Raw genomic sequence first — 19994 nt, forward strand, 5'->3', positions numbered from 1 at the left:
GCAGCTGGCTGGTACAAGGATCTGAACCCCTGACCTTGGTGTTACAACACCATGCTCTAACCAACTGAGCTAACTGGCCAGCCCCTTAAAGTTTAATTTACAAATTAGACACAGTAAGAGATTAACAATAATAACTAATCATAAAATAGAATAATTATGACAATATACTGCAATAAAAGTTATGTGAATGTGGCCTCTGTCTCTCTCTCTCTACCCTCCCAAAATATCTTACTGCACTGACCTCACCTATTTTCAGACCACAGTTGATCACAGGTAACAAACCATGGAAAGCAAAACCGCAGATAAGGGGGGACTGTTGTAAATATCTGCTGAATGAATGTTCAAACAGCATAAGAATTTAGAGGTCAGAACAGATACAGCAGGAGTGATTTTGCCCTGAATAATGGTGAAATAAAAATGAACCTTCATCATCTTCAGCATTCTCTTCTTTCTCAGCTTCTAGAACTTCTGCTCCTGGAATGTAATCTTTAGCATCCAGCTCTCCATATTCTTGTACTCTCGCTTCTATGGAGGCCTCAGTAGGCTTACCCTGAGGAGAAGAAATTGTTTATAGTAAGGCGCTTAGATTGCAAAATGTTAATCATGAAAGGTATTTTCTAGGATTATGAATTATAAGGGAGCACTATAAAAAATTTGAGGCAATCAAATCACAATAAGTCTGCTTATGTCTCAGATCAAAGTAAATCCATCAGCCAGAACTCTGTTCATTATTTTCTTGCTTTCTTCTGATCCAGATCAAGAAACTGGCAGTTATTAGAGAATAACTGCTCCAATTTTTAAAGTCTTGAAAATACCACCCCTCTTTGTTACATATATGCATCCCTCCTCCCTCCAACCTTGAAAGAGGTGTCATCTGCCTGGGCAGTACCCTGTTCAACACAGGCATCAGCTACTGACTGATCTCTGAGATTCCACTCTATTAATGATGTCAAAAGCTTTCAAGTTCAAACAGCCTGATAGGTCTTTAAGACTTAGACATCATCAAAGAGCATGTGCCAACAACAAGATATTTAAGGCCATGGTATTCAATCAACTGTATCCTAAGCTTAAAGAATAAAACCACGTGCATCATCAGTACTCATAATGGAAGCATCACAAATACTAAAATTCAAGTTGTAGAAAACTACTCTCCTCATCTTTTGAACCATAACCTTTAGACCAACATAAGTGTGCTTCACTTACCCGAAATTTCTTCTGCAACATCTGAGGATTCAGTGTTCGGAAAAGCTGAATCAAAGTTCTAGCAGACATCATTACATCTGTAAAATAATACCTTTAATTAGAAATTCTGGAGCAGAGAATACAGTGAGGTAAAAATGAGTCACACTGTATCGTACAGTCTGTAGAAAATAACAAGCAACTTACTCTTATCTTTGTGTGTTTTATACTGCGCCAGGTCTTGGAGAAGTTCTTCAGTCATGGCTAGAGGACATCGAGCTGTTATCTCTTTTATAGCATTGATTCTAGAAAAGGAAAAATGAATTTTAAAAAACCATAACAGCAGTTTTATGTGGTTCAACCTAAGAAGGTTTCCTAAAAAAATTAAATCAAAATTAATACAAGTTGGGTTTTGTATGGCCTAGCTCCCTAAAACTGCAGCGTGGCAGAGAATATGAGAATGGGCAGCCTTAGAGGGCTTTTATTCCAGTTACTGCCACATCCTCTGCTAGCGGAATAAGGAACAGTGTCCTGCACACTAAGTCATGGCAGCATTTAGTCATCGCCTCTAATGCAGGACTAGATCAAATAAGAAAGATTAAAGGTCTTTGGGGCCATTATCCCAGAAATATTTTTGAAGGGAGATAAAAAGCAACTGTTCGGCACATTGCTTATTTATCAAGAAAGACCAGGCAATCCTTAAACTAGTGCTCACATTCATTAAGTGCTTTTGAATTAATCAAAAGGGCCACTGAACTGCCCTAGAATTAAAGAGTGCTTCAATAATAAATCACTTGTTCCAGGCTAAGACATAAGTTCAGGGTGGGAGATAAAAGAAAAACACTTAGATTGCCAAACAATCATTTATCCAAAAGAATAAAACTCGTAATAAAGCAAAACACTGATTAGAAGGACAGGTATCTTTTCTCTGGCTTCCTCCTCAAAATTCTGACCAATAAAATAAAAAACACCAAGCCTCCTGAGAAGACTGAAGTATATTTTAAACTGCTTTTCTAGAGGCCACACTACCAGAAATCTTACATCTTAATAACTTAAAGCAAACCTAGCACAATAAAAACATGCTTCCAGCCATGTTCTACATACCCTACTGTCATGACTTCCCCAGAGTTCTTGTCAGTAACAAAATTGTTGGCCACAGTCATGAGCAATGACTGAATGATCTGAATTGGGAAAAGAAGCGAGATGAGTGCTAGTAACATGTATGTACCTACTCAAACACTTGAGGATGAAAGGACAATAGATTATTCACAGCGGAAAAACAGCCCTCCATCTTTGGTTTGGGAGTTGGAAGGAATCAAGCATAAGGACGACAGAGATAGAAATACACCATTTTGGAGTTCAGTCTCTTTGGCTATCCTCAAACTAAATTTTAAATTTTACTCTCCTTTAAATTCATTTTTCTATATAGGTGAAAAAAACTGCTTTGACACAGGATAATCCAATACTGAAAAGATGAAAATCAAATAACAGCTTTTAATCAAAGAACAGCTTTGAAAAATAATCACTATAAACTTACTAATATTCTTGACCTCCCTTAGTCATAAAAGTTGGTTATTAAACAAAATCAGAATTCTCAACAACTTGTCCAAAAGAAACTTTACTTTCTATGAGCTGTACAACTGAACTTCTATTTGTATCTCCTTAATAGTTAGTGTCTCTCCTACTCACTTAAAAAAGAAGGTGGGGGGAGGACACTGACCCATGAGAAAAAAGTGACCCTGATGTACCTGACAGTGGCCCTGCTATGCAAGCAATAGATCCAAAAGTAAGGCTGAGAGTTCTCACCTCTGGGGGCACAAGGTGATGAGAGGCTTGCGCAGCAAACAGAAGGATCTTTGTTACTTCTGAAAACGTAAGAGATCAGAAAGGTCTCAGTTTATTGCTCTGCCTCTTAGGACCATAGCAAACATGGCTAGCACTTTTTGTTCTTAATGCTGTTGCTACTCACTTCACCTAAACACCCAACCCCCAGATATCTGCATAGCTCACGCTCTCGCTTCCTTCAGGTCCTTACTCAATTGTTACCTTATTGAAAGGTTTTTCCTGACCACACAATATAAAATAGAACTTGCACAAGGACTCCTTATTGCCCTTACCCCACTTCCCTTCTCTTCAAAACACTTCTCTTTACCTGGACATATTATATACAGCACTGTCTGTGTCTCTCTCTAAAATGCTAAAAGCTCTGTGACGGTAAGAACTTTGCTTTATGTTCACTGTGGAGTTCTTAGTGTCTAATAAAGTGCCCGGCATTGAAATCACTAAATAAATACTTGTTGAATGAATGAATACAAACGTACATATATACACACACCTCCCTTCAAAGGGGCAGCACAGTATATGTAAAAAACAAGGCCTCTGGCAAAAGAAAGAAGTGAGATAAATTCTGACACCATTTATTTGGTGAGTGACCCTGGGTTTTTTTCTTTCTATACCTCACAGGATTTATGTGAGGGTTAGACGAGACAATGTATGTAAAGTACTTGGCCCATGTTAGATTTTAGATGCTCAATAAATGTTAGTTTCCTTCCTACCTTGGTTCAAATTCAAGGCAGAAAGAACCATCTCTTCTTTCTTGCTTTTATACTGTTTTTAATTGAGGAAACGCATGAGGGCAATGAGAGTAGTGAGATTAAATCCTGATATCTATTACGAAGCCATAGTAAAAAGTTAAACTTCTTTTCTAGAATTTTCCTTATGAGCATTTAAGGTATTACACAAAGACTTCCTTTGATAAAACAATCTGTTGGATTTTTTTTTTCCTTCAAAAATAATGGTTTCTTAAAGTTGATGAGCAGAACAACTAACCATGGCAGACTCTAGAGAGAAAACATAGGATTTCTTTCCCCTTCTCTGATACAGAGCAAACTTCACTCCTAACTCTATCTCTAAGGATTCTAGAACAAAAGATTTTAGATGGTTATTCTAATGCCAAATCCACCAAAATGGCACAGTGAATATGGCAAGTGGGCAGCTTACCTCTTTGGTGAGGCTGCAGAAACCTTTGCACAAAGGGATAGAAGTTGAAGAGAAAAAGCTGTGGAGAAAAGAATACACTGACCTTAGCATTTGTGTAACTGAAGTGCTGGGTTTCATTTCTCTATAATGCAATTATATCACCAAGCTTAATTAAGTGGGAATCACTTTTTATTTTTGGTAAGTATATGTAGAACAAACTAGGAGAAAGAGAGGCAACCAAAATGTAACATTCTTCTACTTTTAAAATTGGTGTGGCTGCAGACTGATTTTTTAGTGTTCCCAGAGAAGGGGGACTACAGAAAGGAAAAGTATTGATATTAAGGATCCAAAGCAACAGACAAAATAAAAATTCAAATCTGAATAGCATCCAGTATAATTTGATCACCACAAAACCCACAGTCCTGATTTTATTATAGTATCCAATTGAAGCACATTGCAGGAATTATTCTGTGCTCCATATCTTAGAGAGAAAACACTAACATTCTGGAGTCTACTTAGACAAAGATGACAGGCGTCCAGTTATTAAGGAAATGGTATGTTTAATTTCAAGAAATGAAATTGTAGAGATGTACTTGTCTTTTTCAAAATTCATCATGTGGGAATAAATTAATTCTTTTTGTTTTAGCCACAGAGCAAAACTAGAATGGGCCATCAAGAAGTAACACGGAAAGCTTTAGTTCGATATAAAGATGGATGTTCAATTGTAGTCAGTTGCTAAAACTCCAGTACCATTTCCATCAAACCACGTTTAAGTCGTAAATCACTTTGCTTTCCTATCAAGTTCAAAATCAGGTCTGACACACAAAATTATTGCACAAATGCAACAAGAATTGACCGGGTCATCCTTACTTTGGGACTACAGCCCATGGAGAAAAGGCAATGTATTAACTAAAACTTTAACAAGTTTTTTTCAGAGAAAGAGGGCAAGTGTTTTCACTTTTATGCTTTCATTTTTAATTTAACATATGTCTGTATTGTTTGATTTCCAATAAACAAGCCTGTTTTATTTTTCTTGTTTTGTTTTTTCACTTAAAAACTTTTTTAAGGAAAGCAATACATTCAGCAATGTTCAAACCAACAGTAGTCATAAGACCAAAATGATAGGGAACAACTTCAATTGTCATTTCTTCATGGCCTAAATTTTTGAGCATCTCTCTTTTACAACTGCCACTAGTCTAAGAGTAGAAGATTCCCTGTGTATATACACCATCAAAGAGTTCTTGCAATCTAATTTAACATAAAATAAATAACCAGAGAATTTGGCTTTGCAAACATGACAATCTCCTACTTGAGGGCTCTGGTAGTGAGGAAAGCCATGAAGGGTTAAATGAACTTTAGTAACAGTCAACAAAAATACCTGGATTATGATGGCTCAGGATAATGTACACATATGAAACAAAGTGAATAAAAAGCAAGAAGAAAAACAGAACACCAAAGAATCTGTCCATAAACTGAACATATTTATGAGTTAATATTCATACTTATTAGGAAAGCAAATTGATAGAAACAGCTCTTTTCAGAGTGAAAGACTGTATTCTTTTGTTTAAATGATTTGGAGGATAAAATTAAGCCACTGCTCTGCTTAATGGCTTTCTTTTTTACCAAGAATAATTCTACTTCTAATATTCATCAAGAGAAACATATGTAATTCAAACCTCATGAATTCCCACCAATCTGGAGATGAGGTTCATGAGCATCATCTTCACTTCAAACCTCTCCTTAGAGCTCTCCAGCTGCTTTAGTAGTTTTTCTGCAAAATCTAGAAAGGAGAAATACACTGTGGGTCCAAGGTCTATATAACATTATCTAACAGGTGTAGGGAAAGGCAGCAATTAGATTGGTGAAGAGACTCACACGCAGGTGAATATATCTTTAATGGTACCCCAAATTAAGCCTGAAGGATTCCCAAGATATTTACCATCAACATTTAGAGTAACTGTTTGATAAGTGCTCCACTTAGTAGTTCTCTAGCGCCTTGCTTTTCAAAGGGTGGTCTCCAGACCAGCAGCAGCTGATCCACCAGAATCTCAGGCCCCACCCCAGTCCTACTAAATCAGAATAAAGACTTTGGGCCGACCCTGTAGCTCACTCGGGAGAGTGCGGCGCTGGGCACGCAGTGGTGCTGGGGGCGCCGAGGCCGCGGGTTCGGATCCTATATAGGGATGGCCGGTGCACTCACTGGCTGAGCGCGGTGCGGGCGACACCAAGCCAAGGGTTACAATCCCCTTACCGGTCACAAAAAAAAAAAAAAAAAAAAAAAAGAATAAGCACTTTAACAAGCTCCCCAGATAATTTGTATGCACATTATAGTTGAGAAACACCAATGTAGAGCAGGGGTCAGCAAATGTTGCCCTACACTAGAGTAAAGAGAGTGTAAAAAACCCCAATGCCCAGTCACATCCCACACCAACGAAATCAGAATCTCTGGGGATAACTGGACCTCAAGTATAAGTATAGTTTTATAAATTCCCCAGGTGATTCCAATGTGCAGCCTAGTTTGAGAACTAGTGTTCTGGAACAAGGTTTCCCAGACTTTTAGTTTCCACAGACCAGTTTAAAAAGAAAAAAAAGGGACCAACAAATGACTGGCCAATTTTTCATTTGGTCAAGTACAATATCCTACCACTATTGAGTTGTTCAAGACATGTATCTCAGAGAGACGTGCTCTTCCACATTTTTCTTATTTTGCTGTGAACTGGGAATCACTGTTTTAGGACATAATTCTCCAGGTTACAACCAACTAGTAATAACTAAGCATTTACTGATTGCCTATTAAGTGCCAGGGATCTTATATTCCCTGATAACGCTGAAGGTAGGAAACAAAACAGGCAGCGATAAGGCCAACAAGTAACATGGGCGATCATAACTATAGTACCTTGGGGATCATGAATCAAGTGAATAGCTGAAAAGTTAAACACCTCTGGTTTTTTCTTCTTCTTTTGTTTCTGAAAGAAAGGGAGAGGAAAACATTTCCACTATGAATTACAGTAAGGACACCCTTGGAATTCAGTGTGCTAATGTGCTAAAAGCTGTTATCAAATCCATCTATTTAAAAATTTTTTAAAAAATCTTTGTTCTAAAAACCTTTCTTTCAACTGGAAGAACTAAAGGCCTTTTAAGATTAAAGCTTGGGAATGTTCCAGCCATTAGCACCTGTGAAACTTTGGAACAATTTGGAAATACAAACGTTAAAAAACAGAGGCCAAATTAATGATTTTCAGAATAATCATTACAAAATATCAAATGTACATCATTCGTGTATTCTTCTGAGAAGACATATCTAAAAAGATATCCTAATGCAAGCCATCCTGACCAGAACAAGTGAAAAGTGAATTTAATCAAATTAATTTATTCAAGTCACAGATTTTGCTAGGGTTGAATACATTTATTAATCTAAAAAAAACTGTTTAAAAATTCATCACACATTTCGAAGTCTTTCAAAATGCTATTCCTTGATTTCAAATTCTTAAAAGCTTTGGCTACATATTTTGCATTCTAATGATTCCTATCTAATTTCCCAGGTACAAGTTTCACCTTGAGCACTTTCATTGCCTTTTCCAACTTTTTCTTGTTTTTGGAGTTTTTCTTCCCTGTGGCATACTGCACTAGCAGGTCTCTTGCTGTTGGTCCTTCATCCTGAAGAAGAAACTACTTTATAAAATTGTAAACAAGGAAAATTTGCATAGAAGTAAACAGTAATCCTTTCAACAACTTCTTGGTTCTTTTACTCTTTGCACACAGCTATTAAAAACAACTTTTAAAATCAAGTTAAAAATATGCACACACATGTGTACAAACAGGCACATACAAAGATTTTCACTGCAGCACTGGTTTTTATTTTTATATTTTAAGTTTGCTTTTTATTGAACTATGACATACAGACAGAACACAACTTATGTTTTCATTTGAAAAAAGAAACTAGAAACAAATATTTCTCAATAGGAGGAGGCTTAACATATAATACATTCATATTCTGAAATATGTGGAGGTTAACAGAATGAGGCAAATCTATACAGACAGCCACATACAGCATAATGTTTCGGTTAATGATGGACTGCATATATAACAGTGGTTCTACCATATAGCTTACGTATGTAGGCTATACCACCTAGGTTTGTGTAAGTACATGCTATGATGTTTGCACAATGATGAAATCACCTAACAATGCATTTCTCAGAAAGTATCCCTGTCATTCAGTAACACATGATTAGTTTTTTAAAACCACTATACATGTAAGACTACGTACACATATCCATATAAAAATGCATGGGAAATGAAATGATTATTTGGGAGGAGGAAAATGGGAAGTAGAAATAAGACATGGTGAACAAAACTTTTATCTAAAACTTTTTACAATATCTAAAATTTAAATATGTAAAATTTTTTACAATAAAAATGTATTGGTCACACATTGTTGAAAAGATGTTACTATATAGTGCAGTATTCTAATAAGGGGGAGGAAAGAATTCTTTTTACAATTTCTTCTTTTTAATGCTTCTAAGATACTCCCTACAAAGCAGCATGCAAAAATAAAACAATATAAGAAATTTTCATTACATCATAAATCTTGATTTATTTCCTTTTAAAGATGCTATGATATTACTCCCATCGCTTCACCTACTCTAAACTTCTATTATGCTGACATTGCCTCAAAAATATTTTGGTGGCAATTTTCATTCTAAATTTACATAGTGAGATATAGGTATAGCTTTAGAACTAAGAACCAGGCTGAATGAATCTGTTTTATTATTTTATTTAACCAATCTTACTGAATACAAGTGACAAATTCTAAATGGAATTAAATCTTAGCATGACAGCATGTCCTCAATAAAGGACAAAGGTGACATATGTTTCTTTCTAACTCAAGCAGTCATGTATTTTACAATTTAGACTCAGAGATAATGAAATCTGATGAACTGTAAAATTCAGAAGCAGCTATGATTAAACTAACCTCAGATTCTGAGTCGCTGTCTTGTTTCTCATCTTCATCTTTCCCGAGGAAGAATGTCAAAGCAGCTACTAATATCTAAAGACCAATCCAAAAAAAAAAGTCTGTTACTTAATTCAGCTTACAACAAAGAATAAATATTTCTGTCTACACTTTATATGACCCTGTGAACTACGGTCTAAAGAAAAAAAATTCAAAGGTTGTTGAGATTTTTGCTCATCTTTCCTGACCAAATAAAATGGTTTTATGTTACTTCTTCCATCAATACATAGTTTAAAAAATCTTTAACTAGATAAAAACTGCAAGGCTCTACATAGTTATCCTTCAAATAAACTGTCAAGAATTTGTACATCCCCCACAAGAAAAGTGACATTACAGCTCTTCCAACAGAAAGTCATACTCCTTAAATTTCTTTCAGCTGTGTCTAAGCCCAGTAGAAAAGTCAAGAATCACAGGGGAAAAAATAAAATGAACACTACGGCTATGGTTTTTTACACAGTATTTTAAAAACTCATACTTCTCTTTGACCCCTCTAAAGCACAGATGACCCACGGAAGTGATCTAAGTATAAAGAAAGCAACACTGAACATAAACAGCATGTCTGCACCTTCTTTCCTCACACACCCGACTCTTTCACCTTCTAGCTGCAGAGGCAGACCACCCACAGACAGTGCTTTCACACAGCTCTGCAGGCACTCACCTTGGTGACCTTGGAGAAGCACGCAGTTGTGATAACATTGACAGTTTTGGCATCATTCCTGGGGGAAGACAATAAGTGTTTTGAAGTAAAGTTTCATTTTAACTGTATTTCATAGCAAAGACAAAGACACAAAATAAACAATATTATAAATATTTCTGACACATTAGAATTCACAATTGCAATATTTTAAAAAGGCATGGGTTGCAAAAGTAGTCAACGACAGCTGAAACATTTAATTAAATTTTAGCCCAGTCTCAGGGCAGAAATTTAGAGATTTAAGATGGAGTTTTGGAAGAACTTTTAAATAAAACACAGGAATGTACTGAAAGTAAGTAGGAAAAAAACAATAACCCAGAATAAAAAAACTTTAATATAGTAAAATTCCAACCATACTTAAAAATACATCTTAAAGAAAGATAGGGAGGAAATGCCATAAAATATTAAGTGATTGTCCCTAGGTGGTGGGGCTGTCAATAATTTTTAATAATAAGACTTTTCTAGTTTCTCTAATTTTCTGCTACAATGAATACTACTTTTATAGTAGAAAAAAAAAGTCAATTAAAAAAGCAAAAAACATGAATTGGTGGCACTGTGCCAACAAACCAGTTTATGAAATATGATATTTTACATATATAGCATGAATTGACTTGAAAATCTTCAGAGGGACTCATGGGCAATCTGGGTTTTAATTTCAACTCTGCCTCTTACTACCTAAACTTTTACTAACATAAATTCTATGCACTTCAGTCTTATTCTCTAAAAAATGGGGATATTGCCAGAGAAGCTACATTTGTTCTCAAGTTGTTCTGAAGGCTGAACAAGGTTATGTAAAGTGCCCGACTTCAGTAGATGCTCGAGAAATGGCAGCCAATGTTATCAGTCATTTGGATTGCCTCTCTATTTTTACTTCCAACTTATCCTATGACAGAGGTATATGAAAGAGCTCAAGATCAAGAAAAATGTGTGTATGTGTTCTGTATTACTTACAACTGAATAAAAGAGTACTTCTCAAGAGACAAACATATATATACATATATATACGCATATATATTACCAGATGTTTCTTCTGTAGAGTTCAATCATCACATCCAAAGACATCTTGGCTGCAGTTGCATTGCTGTCTCTTAACATGGTGTACATGAAATTCTGCAAGACCTGAAGACATAGAAGAGAAAGATCTAATACACTGACGGTACAATGCTGAAAACAAGGGAAACAAAAGGGTACTTACTACATTCACTTTATTGTTCTTGTGTTTTGCATTTATATTCTTGATATCAGTCACAATATGTGTGTATAATGTCTGAGGAAAAGAAACAAAAACACATACACATTAAGCCTAACAGGTATTTCTAACCTTGCTAAATTTGAAGAAAAGTAAAAATGTACAAAATGACTTATTTTACCTACTTTTCATTCAATCACAAAAGAGACCAAAACCAAGCCAAAAAAAAAAAGCAAACAAAAGTTGTTCTTAAAAGATTAAACATGAGGTTACTGTATGACCTAACAATCCCACTTCAAGCTATATACCAAGAGAAATGAAAACATATTCATATTTCCACAGGAATGTTCACACAAATATTCATAGGAGCATTATTCATAATAGCCAAGAAATGGAAACAACCCAACTGTCCATTAACTGATGAATGGATAAACAAAATCTGGTATGTCCATTCAACAGAATATTATTTGGCAACAAAAAGGAATAAAGTACTGATACATGGTACAACATGGATGAACCTTGAAAACATTATGCTAAGCAAAGGAAGCTAGCCACAAAAGGCCACATATTGTATGACTCCACTTATACGAAATATCCAGATAAGCAAATCTACAGAGACCAAAAGTAGATTGGTGATTGCCTAGAGCTGGAAGAGATGAGGGGAAGAGGATTGATTGCTAATGGGAAGGGGTTTGTTTTGGTGGTGATAAAAATGTTCTACAATTGATTGTGGTCATAGTTGCACTACTCTGTGAATATAATAAAATCCACTGAGTTGTACACATTAGTAAATGAACTGTATATGAATTATATCACAATAAGTTATTTTAAAAAAAAAGGAAAGTTGCTCCATTTATCAAGCACCTAACTGCATGCAAGACAATACTGGGAATACAAATATCATTGGTGCCCAAAATATGCTCCCAAATTATTGTGGAATAAAAGGTCCAAAGGACCAAAAAGTACAATTGCTAACATCATATAGCAGTAGTCTCTTAATATTTTGGGAAAAAATGTTAAGTTAGTGAATGTAAACTTAAATTTTTCTTTCTTAAATTTCTTTCATAAACTCTCAGCTTGTGGTCTTACATAAGCAAATACAAAGTCATTGGAAAATGTTAATTACAAAAAAAAAAGTTAGTTTTATTGAGGAGGGGTATCGGTTACAGCGATGAGTACCCATTCCCTGATTTAGCCATCAGTACTGTGCAGTGGTAAAGGGCTTGGGTTCTGGAGCCACACTACCTAGGTTTATATTCCAGCCCCACCTCTCAGAAGCTGTGTGACCCTGGGTAAGTTGCTCTATCTCTCTGTGCCTTAGCGTTTTCATCTGTAAAGTAATGATAATATCAGTCATCACTGTCATCATCAACCCTATCTCACAGGGTTTTGTGACTAAACGAGTAAATACACAAAAGCTTTGAGAATGGCGCCTGGCACAAAGTCTGTGCTGAATAAATGTTAGCAGTTACGGCCATATTGCATGCACGTGATTGTTGATTTTTTTCCCATTAAAATTATTCTTAACTGTATCCAGTAACGTAAAACATCAAGAATTCAAGGGACTACAAATTCTATAAGTTTTAAGTCACTTCAAAGAAGAATAAGATGTAGGGAAATTTTTTTTGCTCTTTACCTTTCGTAGAAGCTTATCATGGCAACGCAGAAGTTCAAAGAAGAGCTCCAGCAAACTTGATGGATTGATAAGATTCTTGTTTCTCAGCAAGATCAAAGCTTTGCAAAATGTCTCAGGAAGGAAAAGAAAATACACTATAAGATAATGGTAAAGATAATAAGATAAGAAAGTGGAACATATATATCCCAAAGAGCTCAATGTCTTTTATTAACTAGGCACTTTTGTAGGCATCAGAACAGTTGCTGCCTTCGCGGAGCTTACACTCAGGGTACAGAAGAAGAGGAAATAGACAAGCAAGTAAGCACATAAACAGAAGCATTTCAGATAATAAGTGTCCCGAAGGAAGCAAAACAGGGTAATATAATTGATAAATATTGACTTAGGAAGGGCTACTTTACACAGGGAGGTCAAGGAAGGCCTCTCAGGGGAGTGCCAATATACTACAAATCCCTAGTGATCAATAAATCCACAAAGATAACACAGGTGGGGCAACAATAACATAATACACTAAACTGGAAAGAGTATCTTCCAGTGTGTTCTAAATAATTCTAAAGAGCAATGCTAAATATACACACTCAAACCCTCATCTTAGTAAAGGAAATCTCTACTATTTAAAAAGAAAAAAGGCTCCATAGCTCAGGGGTTAGAGCACTGGTCTTGTAAAAAGAAAAAAAAAAAAAAACCTACTAATCATCATAAAACACTAGGTAGAAACATATACACAATTTATTTAATAATGCCTGCAAACCAGCTTGGTTGTATACTGTCAGCCATGCAAAACTTAAAGAAAATCTAATTACTTGCAAAGACAGCAATTCTCTAAACTCAAAATCTCAAATCTGTACAACCTACAGGGACCTAAAGAGTTACAAAAGATAGGTAAAAGCCTTCCAACTAATCGTTTGACTTTGAAACCCCTTGGGCTCTGATGCCAGGTCCCATAGCCCAGCTGAGTCAATCAGTTGAAAAGCAACTTTGGCTTGTCTAAGATGGTATTTTTCTTTTGGGCCTAACCAAATTAATAAAATCCTAGAGAGGTATAAATATGGTAGAATTACAAAAAGTCTGGGAAAATGTACAAATAAGACACCAAGTTGAATATACAGACTTAGCCTTTTTACAAGTTTTGGTATAGGATATTAATATGTTTTGCAATCATAATATTTGTATAAGTACCTGCTGTAAAGGTATTTGAAAAATGGATGTATTAAATTTGAAACTGCCTTAGACTGGGTTTGCTAGAAGCAGAGACTGATTCATTACAAGTGATTTGTTAATCATGTGCTCTCGGAAGGGAAGTGAAGGAAGATGTTTAGCCTAGAGGCTGTTCTCATTTATACACATATTAAGCGCACACAGAACACAGCACAATATATGGATCCAAATACTGGTCCTACCATTCGAAGATCTGGATCTAAGACGGCATGATTGTAGGAGAGAAGATCTTTCAGCTCTTGAGGAAAGTTACTTAGATCTTCTGGATAGCAGTGAGCAATCTGCAATAAAGCAAATACTCTCTTGAAGTTTCTTTCTTTCTCTCCTATAACTCAGGCACAAAATTAGGTAGTTCTGCAAAAGGAGAGTAGAAAGCTATGTTTCACAGAAGTAGATGGTTCCCAAATCATCTTCTTCTTGTACATGTTAATTTCTTAAACACTTCTCATATTTCCTCTAGTCTTCAAAAATATTTGTGACATGACTGAGAACCTGCTTGTATGATGAATTTGAAGAAAAAAAAGTTTGAAGGTTTTGTTCTAGTTGGTTCTATGAAAAGATCTAGCAAAATCCTATAACTCACCATATAGAGAAAATAACATTTGCAAAAAGGGAAAGTTAAAAAAACTTTTAATTAAATTTTCACTCCAGGGGCCGGCCCGTGGCTCTGTTGGGAGAGTGCGGTGCTGATAACACCAAGGCCACAGGTTTGGATCCCTATATAGGGATGGCCAGTTAGCTCACTAGGTGAGCGTGGTGCCCACAACACCAAGTCAAGGGTTAGGATCCCCTTACCAGTCATCTTTAAAATAAATAAATAAATAAATAAATTTTCACTCCAGAGGGAAATGAGGTTGAGTATTCCTGAAAAAAATTCTGCAAATTGTGTGTAACACTGGCCTTTGTTTTACTCAGAAATTATCTTCTTACCTGTGCCATAAACATCACCAGCTCTGCCAGTTCTTTACTGGGTTTATTTGGTTGTAATTTGAAAATCTCCACATTGGATTTGTAGTGATTATATTGCTGTAGAAACTGTAAAAAGAAATAAATAAAATTTAAGTTCATCACATTCTATTATATGACTATCTCAGTTCAGAATGAAAAACTACTTAGTAAAAGTCTTTGACGGTGGCATGAAGAACAGGATGCAGCAGTGTATAGAAAACACTCCTTCTTCCTTATCTGCATTCTTCAAAATGAATTTCAAAAAATCTAAGCACATCACAGATAATCTGAAGATACTTTCCTTAGAATTATCATTAGAAGTTTACATGGTGTGGTGTAAAGAACAGTGAAGCAAGAGTCAAAAGCTCAGATTTGGCCCTATTCTGCCATTTACTATCTAAATGACCTCTACTACATTATGTATGTAGAGCACTCAAATCAACAGAAAAATGCCAGGTCAGAAAATGTAAATTATATCTCAAGTACATGAAGTTCTCCAGTCAAAATTCCCTCTTTTTAAAAATACCAATTAAGATCTTATGCCAGAGTTTGAGATAGGCTGTGTTAACAGCCAAGAGCAAGAGACACATGGAAATAATAACTTCCACTTATACAGCATATACTATGTGCTAAACTCATTATGTACACTGTCTCATTTAATTATGTTTGGACCCAACAACCACCTAACAAGCTAATGGTGGAATTCATCAGGCCTCAGTTCCATGCCCTTTAGCTACTCTCCATCCAATGTTTTCAAGTTTTGTGTGTGTGTGTGTAAGACACACATAGACACATACACAACACGTAAACACACTATGAAAAAGAGTATTTATTTATCATTAGCCCTAACTGGTCCAACGTACTCTGAATTCATATGTCCAGTCACCTGACATCTCTGTTTAGATGTCTAAAAGAAGTCTTAAATTTAGCATGGTCAAAAAATATAACTCTTTATTTCCCCAACAAAACTGCTAGGCATCCAACTTTTTCTAAGAGTGGGAGTCAACAGGGATACTTAAAGCCCCTGCATGTTTCAGATAAGACCACACCTCACCTGACTCCATACCTCCATTGAACAGGAGAGAGGAGAGGGCCCCAGAACTCTTCATGCTCCTGACAAAATTCTTACCCCTTTTCATCCCCTAGCCCACCCATGGCCCAGCCACCACTATCTATCTTCCTTAGACGATCAGGATTAATCTCATTCCTTTAAGTTCATCAGTCAACACAAAAGCCCAGGACTCCCAGGCTATCCCTCATCCCCTCACTCTAATCCCCATACCAGTGAAAACATGAAACTCTGGGGTAGGGTCAGGGCAGTCATTCTGATGATCTATCAGAACCCTAGTTCGCTCCCGACACACTGCTACACTGTTTCCTTTCCCTCGGCATGGCTGAGCCAGTAGGTGCCCTCCTTGTTTCTCAATGCTACTTCCAGAGCACTGGTGGCCTTCTGGATTGGTATTCGTTTCTCCTCCTTAACTGTTCCCCAACCCCAAGTCTGAATCTTATGTCTCGAGAACCCACTGGCTGCTTTCTCAGTCCCTTTTGCTAGTTACTCAGCGACTCACTAGCCTCTAAATGTTGGGGGTCCTCACAGCTTTCTCTACCTACCAGATCCGGAATCTAATCGCTTATTTCCTCCACTGCTACCATCCTGGTCCAAGCCAGCATCATCTCTTGCTATGGATAATTCCAACAGCCTCTTAACTGGTGTCTCTGCTTCTACCTTTGCCTTTCTACATACGGTCTATTCTCAAAAGAAGTCAGGGTGATCCTGCTCTTATAAAATGTGGTTCATGTATTCTTCTGCTCAAAACCCTCTAAAGGCTTCCATCTGGATGGGAGGTAAAATCCAAAGTTCATAAAAACAGCCAGGCTCTGTAAGACACTACTCCATCTTACCTCTTATTACTCACACTCTTTCATGCCCCATTTTGAGCCACACTGGCCTTCTTTATGTTACTCAAACCCACCAGGCATATTCCTGCCCCAAATAATCTTCTATTCCTTCTATTATATCTTCTATTCTTTCTGCCTAGATTGCTCTTCCTCTAAATATATGCATAGCATTCCTTCATCTCCTTCAGGTTTTTACTCAAATATTATCATCCCCCAAAGACCTTCCCTGACTATCGCATTTAGAATTACAACACCTACCCCATCCCCAACACATATACAAGTACTTTCCTATTTTTTTTCACAGCACTTTTCATCATTTGACATACTATATATTTTTATTGTATGTCTAACCCTACTAGAATGTAATTTAATGAAGATAAGATTTTTATCTGTATAGCTCATTACTATAGTCCTAGTGCCCAGCACACAGCAGGTAGGTAATCAATAATATTTATCAAATGAATGAACTTCAGTAAATAGCACTATCACCTACCTAGATGTAGAAATAAAAAATCTGAGTCATCCTTCATTCCTTCTTTTTCCTTTATCTTACTAGTGTTCTACCTTCATGCAGAATTGTCCCAGTCTGTTCACCTCTCTTGAATCCTGTTAATAATTCCAGTGGCACCACCATCCCTTACCTGGACTATTCCAATAGCCATTACATTAGTTACCCTGCTTCCAGTCTTGCTCTTCTAAAATCCATCCTATATAAAACTTCCTGAGTAAATTCTTAAAAATATATATCAGACATGTCACTTCTCTGCTTAAAACTTTTTAATCACTGCTCAAAGTACTAAGAGTAAAACTGAAACTCCTTACCATAGCCTAAAAGGCCCTGCATGATCTGGCCCTTGCCTGCATTTCCCACATCAACTTCCACTGTCTTCACTACACGTTAGCCACACTGGCTGCCTCTGCGTCTTTTCTACTAAGAGCTTCAGCATTTCATATTCCCTCTATCTAGAATGCTCTTGATCTGTAAGGCTCAATACCATCACTGCTGAGAAGCCTTCCTGGTTCATGGAATCTAAATCAGCAGCCTCCATTCTAACATATTCCTGTCAAGTTTTATTTTCTTCATAGTCCTTACCACTGTAAGTCCATCCTGATTAGAATATGTCTCTCTTATTTGTCTTATTAATCACTGTACCCTCAGTGTCTAGAATTTTATTGACACACAGTAGATACCATATATGTGGATTTGCGTATACTGTACTGACTTTACACAAATTGCGAACATTAAGCGTGTTTGAACCGAGAAGTCACAAAATCAAAGTGGTGATTCTGATATATTAATCTGGCAGCTGCTTCCTTCCAACACCCATTTGCCTGACAGGCATTAAACAGGTATCTCTGCTGGGCAGTTGCTGCAATTTCAGTATACCAAAACGATCACGATCAGGGCCTAATCTAATTATTCAACCTTAACCTTTTCTGAAGCACATTCTGACATCCAGATCATGCCAGCTTCCAGTGAGTTTGAATCCTGGCTTAAGTGGATATACTAAGCTTCCGAGTCTGTCCCTTGCACTTGAGAACCTTCCCCCACCCCCCACTCCTTCCCGGCACAGCCCAGGGCACAGAACCGGCTCTTGGAAACAGACGTCGATCGAATGCATTCAAACATCCGATTCATCAAGTGTTACCGACTAATTCAAGTTAGAGTTTCTGAAAAGAAGAGGTTGAGAAACCTGTGTGGAACTTGGTGGTTGGGGGAGGGCCATTTGTCTCTCTCTCCACCTCCGTGAGGCCGAGATAACCCCTAAACCAAAATGAGGCTTTTAAAGATGTCTCCACGGCAGTGGGGTCTACAGAGCAGGCAGAAAATGCAAAGGGGCAGCAGATTTCCAAGAGGCGGGGAACGAACCCTAAGGCACATCCCTTCCTCAACCCCTTCTTTCCTCCGGAGGGACCCCGGAACCTAACAGAAAAACACGCGGCGAGCATGGATCCCAGCTACACCCCACGCCACCATTCTCCCCCACCCCCTCCGGTGTCTTCACCCATCCCCCCGGGTCTTCAGCGTCTGCTGCGCCGCACTCCCACCTCCTCGATGTAGGCCGGCGGGTCCCGCTTGATCAGATTCTGTAACTGCGGTAGGTTGCTGGGCAGCTTGTTATTGTTTCTGCTGGACATGTTGGCTGCACACTGGCTCAGCGGCCAACAGTTCTAAGAAATCTCATGCGGCAGACAGCTGCCAGTCCGTCTCAGCTGCAGCTCCGACTACTGTTTCCAAGAGTGACCGGAAACAGCACGCGTACGCTGGGCAGGCGGAGCCATATTGACTCTTAAGCGAGCTGTATACTACGGGAGCCTCAGAGAGTCAAACTTATTCTCGCCGAAATGCTCTATAGTGGATTATGTAAGATCCCATCCCACGTGTTGGGCAGCCCCTACTACTACTGCCTACAGTTTCTGAAATGATCTGAAATGCAAAATTCTCATGTATATTGACCTCGTAAGTCATCCTGATACCACTCTGAAACAAATAAATGAGGATTGACAGTCTATTTTTAACCCCACAGCCTAAAGAGCTAGAAAAAACTTGGGAGGTAGGCAGCACTATTCCTATTTCAGAGAGGGGGAAAAAAGAAAACGAGGAATGTAAGATAGTTATTTGAGCAACAAGTAAGTTAGTTTTTCTGTATGATTTTAAATATTTGTTTTTATTTTGGTTTTTTGTTGTTGTTTCAACTCGACATGTCCCAGACAAGGGGGAAAAAGTGTACTGGGTAAAATGAGATCATGCTGATCCGTTAAAAATGCAAATTAACAGGTATTTAAAATTCAACCATTGTTGTTACCTTTGTAAGCACACAGATCCCGGTAATTCAAAGAGGAGAATGCATTTCTACAATCTCAAGGAAGTTAGGGAAAGGCAAAAAGGTGTACCTCCCGGCTGAATCAGCCCTCCAAAAGTTCCGAACAACATAATACTTCTGCATTATTAGTCAGTACTTAGTGAGATGACCAGTCCTACAAGGGAGATTGAATAATAATCTCTCAGCTGGTAATAGAAGAGTGTTGTATTTGAGATCATCTTGAAGGATGTGTATGGTATTGATATGAAGGGATACGAAGAGGAAAAAGAAACAATTAGGACAGGTAGTAATCTTGATAGAGCTTATCAGTATCATTTAAGGAGAACTTTGTGGCATTCCTTAGGAAATAACTTCCTTCCTTGAAACCCGAGGTTGTTGAAGAAAGCCAATTCTCAGGCCAACCTCATTGCTTTTAT

General features: G+C 37.3%; 1 protein-coding gene across 1 annotated transcript in view; it reads right to left on the minus strand.

Moving 5' to 3' along the window:
• The window catches only part of SDAD1 (SDA1 domain containing 1), a 28319-nt gene extending 9314 nt beyond the window's left edge, over nucleotides 1-19005 (minus strand). Inside the window, exons 1-17 of the mRNA XM_063107728.1 lie at nucleotides 18803-19005; nucleotides 14834-14938; nucleotides 14086-14184; nucleotides 12689-12799; nucleotides 11059-11130; nucleotides 10882-10982; nucleotides 9828-9885; nucleotides 9131-9205; nucleotides 7714-7815; nucleotides 7055-7124; nucleotides 5835-5938; nucleotides 4180-4237; nucleotides 2986-3044; nucleotides 2284-2360; nucleotides 1387-1484; nucleotides 1204-1280; nucleotides 424-550 (exon numbers count right to left, since the gene is read on the minus strand). Coding sequence (XP_062963798.1) covers nucleotides 424-550; nucleotides 1204-1280; nucleotides 1387-1484; nucleotides 2284-2360; nucleotides 2986-3044; nucleotides 4180-4237; nucleotides 5835-5938; nucleotides 7055-7124; nucleotides 7714-7815; nucleotides 9131-9205; nucleotides 9828-9885; nucleotides 10882-10982; nucleotides 11059-11130; nucleotides 12689-12799; nucleotides 14086-14184; nucleotides 14834-14938; nucleotides 18803-18892 — 1483 coding nt within the window. The 5' untranslated portion in view covers nucleotides 18893-19005. The remainder of the gene's footprint in view (nucleotides 1-423; nucleotides 551-1203; nucleotides 1281-1386; nucleotides 1485-2283; nucleotides 2361-2985; nucleotides 3045-4179; nucleotides 4238-5834; nucleotides 5939-7054; nucleotides 7125-7713; nucleotides 7816-9130; nucleotides 9206-9827; nucleotides 9886-10881; nucleotides 10983-11058; nucleotides 11131-12688; nucleotides 12800-14085; nucleotides 14185-14833; nucleotides 14939-18802) is intronic.
• Between the last annotated feature and the right edge of the window lie 989 nt (nucleotides 19006-19994).

Source organism: Cynocephalus volans, chromosome 9 (assembly GCF_027409185.1).
Source record: "Cynocephalus volans isolate mCynVol1 chromosome 9, mCynVol1.pri, whole genome shotgun sequence".
Taxonomy (NCBI): domain Eukaryota; kingdom Metazoa; phylum Chordata; class Mammalia; order Dermoptera; family Cynocephalidae; genus Cynocephalus; species Cynocephalus volans.